This window comes from Olea europaea, unplaced genomic scaffold (assembly GCF_002742605.1).
Source record: "Olea europaea var. sylvestris unplaced genomic scaffold, O_europaea_v1 scaffold2854, whole genome shotgun sequence".
Classification (NCBI taxonomy): Eukaryota; Viridiplantae; Streptophyta; class Magnoliopsida; order Lamiales; family Oleaceae; genus Olea; species Olea europaea.
The window spans coordinates 1,037-6,322 of NW_019247060.1; the positions used below are offsets into that span (position 1 = coordinate 1,037).

Consider the following 5,286-nt stretch of genomic DNA (forward strand, 5'->3'; position numbering starts at 1 on the left):
CCTGATACAAGACCATAATGTCAAATCAGATTTAGGCGTAAGCTATGCTAGTCGACTTCTTGAATCATTTTTCACTAATTTGCTCAGTTCATTGTAGATCTAGAGAAGATGCATAACAACCAGATCCTTGACAACTATAATGAACCGTGTTGGAATTGGTCTAGCATCCTCTCTTTTCACTTGTCTTACTAAAATCTTGTCACTCTTGTCGTCATTAGCTTCTTTAAATCCATGCAAGACATCTCCGTCATACACCGTAGTTTTCTATCGACTACATCATGGATTGTGTTCATTCAGTAATCTCAATAGTTAATTTCATTAGATCCTATTGTTTCAAATGGATAAAACTTTAACAAATAAAAATGGTGCTAGAAAACTACATTTCCGATCAAAGCATTTCAAGAAAAGAGAAAAAAACAGGTATATTCACAAAAGCCATTTATACTAATTCAAAAAGATCCATCAAGGCAAAAAACATCAACTCCTGTTCCAAACATAGAACAGAGGACAAAGTCCGGGGCCACATAGCATCGAAGGCTATCGAGACTCTCTTCTATCATTGACCGAAAGTTGGGATTATGTAAATCAAAATCTGGTGGTTTATATTACCCACAAAGACCATGAGAGACGAAAGTAGAACAGCATAAGGTACAAAAGATCATCCAAGGCTGCTAACAGATACACAAACAGCTCTCAATAAACGGAAGATCAGAGGTTTATACCTATGTGGTGGTTTCATCGATCATGGGCATGGTGCAAAAGGCGATGCAATCGCAGTATCCTATGTAGATATAAACAAGCTGCTCTCAAAATTTTCTTCCCTGCTGTTTGGATAAACAGAGTTTTCAGAAGAATTATTGCTTGCTTTCTCCACCTCTTCATCAATCAAAATAACCTGTGAACGGCAACTCCAACTGCAAAACGCTTTCTCACCTCTGAAGAACATCAACACAACCAAGAACCAGTCAAAATCTTGTAGTGCATTGGTCCATAGTACTGGACATGACAATATTAAAAAAAAAAAAACTAAAATCTTGTTCATAGTACTGTCGAGTCTATCCAGTCCCATCCGCTTACCAAACATGTTGATAATCTAAAGTGTTTTGTACATATGCAGAGGTAAGTACTATTGTTGCGAAACCAAAAAACCAAATAGAAGAAAAGGTTTATTGCTGCGAACCTGTACATGTAAACATCTTCCCCTTCCAATTTCTTCTTGCAAGAGTAACAACATTTCAAGAAATCGCTGGAGGGATAAGAAGAAAAAACGTCAGAGCATTCTGCCACCTGAGGCAATGCAATTTCCTCTACATTTTCCTTGAAAACGTTGGATAATTTGTCATGACATTCTAAAATGCAGTCACCAAAGATATGAGTAACTTTGGGGTTAGGGCCATGTGTTCTCACACAGGTATAATCCTCAGAAAGCTCAACCTCCCTTGCCGGAACAGAACCAATAAAACCAGTTCCACAGCTAATTGATGCCGGAATTGAACTCAGCTTCCATTCAGATGAATCGCCTAACTTTGATTCTGAAAACATGTGGCTTATTGCATTCTTGGAATTCAAGTTACCAGACAACGGTTTGGGCTTACAGTTTCCAAAATTGGTTAAATGCGACCAAGACCTTCCGGAATCTAACGAACAGGAGTGAAGATTTTTCTCAAACTGCTCTGGCTCAAATGTGGCTCCTCCAATTTCGAACAAGACATCAGAATTGTCCTTTATGTGATTGGGTGGTTTTGCCATGTCATTTGGAAAAATGGCAACATTTTTTGGCAATGATCTTGGAACTTCAAGAGAATCGATGCAACCTGGAAAATTTGCTTTTGCGATCCTCATTTTTGGTCCAAAAAGAATATTTTTACTATCAGATGACCGGTTAACCTTCCCTGAGTATTTATTTTCATTGTAAAGAGAATTTATAATACTTAGACCGACTTTGCTACAATCCCAGCTCTTTTGATGCACCTCATTTGATGATATTCGGGGCTTAAGCGGATTGCCCATATTAGAGAAAACCTGATAATCTAATGGGGAAGTAGGGCTTCTCTCTGAATCAGATTCTGAACTCTTAGGATCGAACCCCACAAATACCCCAGGGACGTTAAAATATGGACTATTTTTATGTTTTTGACCAAAAATAACAGAGTGAACTTTCGACTCTGAACTAGCATCAGAAATCAAGTGATCCCTGTGTTGATCTTTGAGGTTCGATCTGATCGTTGGCCTTAACATTATCTCAACACTTCAGACCCTTCAAAATTCACCCAAAGCCTCTAACTGCATCAAAATCAATAAATTCCTTCGAAAATTATTACATTTCTTAACGCAAATAAATTAAAAAAAAAAAAAAAACTATTTCCATACTGAAATAATTTTAATCATGGAATGAAATACAGCAGAATAAAGAAACTATTCACTGGAGACTTTTATCAAGAAATGAATGGTGCAAATAATAGATCTTTTCAAACATCAAAGATAATCGTGCTGTGGGACATAATTTTTGAACAAAAACAAAGAAAAAAAATATATGATTCTTTATTCCAAATGACAAATTAAATTGATTAATAAAATAGAAAATAAAATAATTATACTCAAGAAAAGAAGGAAACAGATCAACATGCAGATAAAACTTACTTTTGATGATAATGGTTTCTTGATCAAAAACCCCTTGATTAACCCGCAAATTACCCAAGAATCAATAACCATATTGATAAAATAAATGCATGAAAAGAAAAGCTAAAAAACATCACACAAACAGAAGAATGAAAGAAATAGAAGAATTTGATAAAAACCTTTGCTCTCTGAAGCCTCAACAAAATCGTACTCAAAATCTATGCCATGGTGATGGGGGTTTCATTTAAATAAAAGGGATAATATCTTCAAAACATACATATATTACACGCACACAAGAGAATATCATCTATGCGTGTGCTCAAGAGAGTGGGAATATATATATATATATGAACAGAGAGAGAGAGAGAGAAACCTACCTGGTTTCGTCCTCCAGAAACTGAAGAGAAATGAGGTTTTTTTAAGTAAAAGAAGAAGAGAATGCAGTACACCTTTCTCCTCTCTTCTCTCTCACAATTTCTATGGGTTTTCTGTGTGCAGTACACCTCTCTCTCTCTCTCTCTCTCTACTCTATAGAGGAAACAGTGAGCTTCTCACAAACGGACATACACACTCTCTGTTTTCCTTTTTTATCTCTCCACCCCTGTAATTTCTACACATGGCGTCTAGCACTGTCGTAGTCTGTGTGCATATAAATTTTATAATAAATACATGCCAAGAATGTACCAAACCGTATTTCTCCCCCATATTCACTTTAAGCTCCATTTTGTCCTGATTAAGCACCCGTTTGGCCCCTTTAAAATTTTTTAATTTAATTTAAATTTTTTTCTCTTTTATTTCTCACCATACAATTTTCAATAAAATAAAATTGCACATAAATCGAAAAAAATTTCATTCTTTTACAATCATTCATTAAAAAAATAAATTATTCCCCTATTATAAACCCAAATAATCCGGGCCAAACGAGTGCTAAATTTAAATTTTAATTTTAATTTAAGTCAAAGCGAATAATTAATTTTAATCATATATTTAATGAAATTTACAACCTTTTTAACACACATTTCATAAATTTCTTTTTAAAATTTATTAAAAATTTGATTTTAATTTCCACTAAAAGGTTAAATATTGCTATTTTTTTCAAAGACAAAATATTAAGGAAAATAAATAAAAACTTGAGTTTTCCTAATGACACGTGGCAAAAATACTTGAAAATGCCAATATAGAAAATATTAGATAAGCCCCTCAAGTATTTAACCATTACAAAAATACTTTAATTTGTAACGATTTTTTCCATACTTCATTTACCTTTAGGAAATTGTCACCAAAAAATTTTGTTGTTACATCACTTTAATTACAATAAGTTTCATCTTTTATTTGTTATCACATTTAAATTTTCTTTATTGTATACTTATCTTCAATTTTTCATTAATTAATACATTTGATTCATGATGAAGATTTTCATCTAAAAAATCCGTTATGACTTCGTGAAAAGGCTTAAAATATTTTTACATATTAATCAATATGGTCATTTCACAACCAAAAGAGCAATTCTACTTTCATTTTGTTGTAAATTGAATTTTTTTATATTGGTGCATTTATTAATTTTAACGAAGAAAAATAAACTCATTTGTTATAATACCAAAGAGCATAATAAAGTAGAATTGAATGACAGCCAAAGCTTGGATTAATTTTCTTTTCCTTTTTCTAGTGAAATTAAAGTATCTAGCAAAAAATAGAAGTTGTGGTGTTAATGTAATTACCCATTTTGAAAAAGATTGTCCCTAACGTTTAAGGGTAATGCATCTTTTAGGGACATATCGTTCTTAACTTGGCATTTTGGCCCTTGATTTCACATCCTTTTTGCAAAAAGTACGACCTCATTTTCGTTGCTATCCAGTCTTGCCATTAAATGGGCACGTTCCTCCGAACTATCAAATATTAGGACATTTTTCATCTACCCGCCAATATGTAAAGATCTTCATGAAGCGAGCGACGCTATGCTCAGATGAACATATACAAAATGCTTTGATCTGACAACTTTATTGATGAAATATTTACAATTTTTGTTATGAAAAATAACTTGGTTTTCCATTTGCTCCGATCTTACAAAGCTGAACTATGGTGAGTAATTTGTTGAGTGTTTATAAATTCTCAATTAAAAATCAAATAATTATATATATATATATATATATATATGAACAGAGAGAGAGAGAGAGAGAGAGAGAGAGAGAAACCTACCTGGTTTCGTCCTCCAGAAACTGAAGAGAAATGAGGTTTTTTTAAGTAAAAGAAGAAGAGAATGCAGTACACCTTTCTCCTCTCTTCTCTCTCACAATTTCTATGGGTTTTCTGTGTGCAGTACACCTCTCTCTCTCTCTCTCTCTCTCTACTCTATAGAGGAAACAGTGAGCTTCTCACAAACGGACATACACACTCTCTGTTTTCCTTTTTTATCTCTCCACCCCTGTAATTTCTACACATGGCGTCTAGCACTGTCGTAGTCTGTGTGCATATAAATTTTATAATAAATACATGCCAAGAATGTACCAAACCGTATTTCTCCCCCATATTCACTTTAAGCTCCATTTTGTCCTGATTAAGCACCCGTTTGGCCCTTTAAAACTTTTTAATTTAATTTAAATTTTTTTCTCTTTTATTTTTCATCACACAATTTTCAATAAAATAATATTACACATAAATCGAAAAAAA

At 33.3% G+C, this 5,286-nt stretch overlaps 1 protein-coding gene across 3 annotated transcripts; it reads right to left on the reverse strand.

Annotated features, from left to right (window-relative positions):
- Nucleotides 1–423: 423 nt before the first annotated feature.
- Nucleotides 424–5,057, reverse strand: LOC111384140. Of its 3 annotated transcripts, none has more exons than XM_023008393.1 (3): nt 4,816–5,057; nt 1,181–2,283; nt 424–935 (listed from the first exon to the last, which is right to left on the reverse strand). In XM_023008393.1, exons 2-3 carry the CDS (start codon nt 2,236–2,238, stop codon nt 782–784), a joined length of 1,212 nt encoding a protein of 403 aa, XP_022864161.1. In that variant the 5' UTR covers nt 2,239–2,283; nt 4,816–5,057; the 3' UTR covers nt 424–781. The 3 variants fall into 3 exon arrangements, with proteins under 3 accessions (XP_022864161.1, XP_022864159.1, XP_022864160.1); XM_023008391.1 differs by lacking the exon at nt 4,816–5,057 and adding an exon at nt 2,997–3,233; XM_023008392.1 differs by lacking the exon at nt 4,816–5,057 and adding an exon at nt 2,799–2,973.
- Between the last annotated feature and the right edge of the window lie 229 nt (nt 5,058–5,286).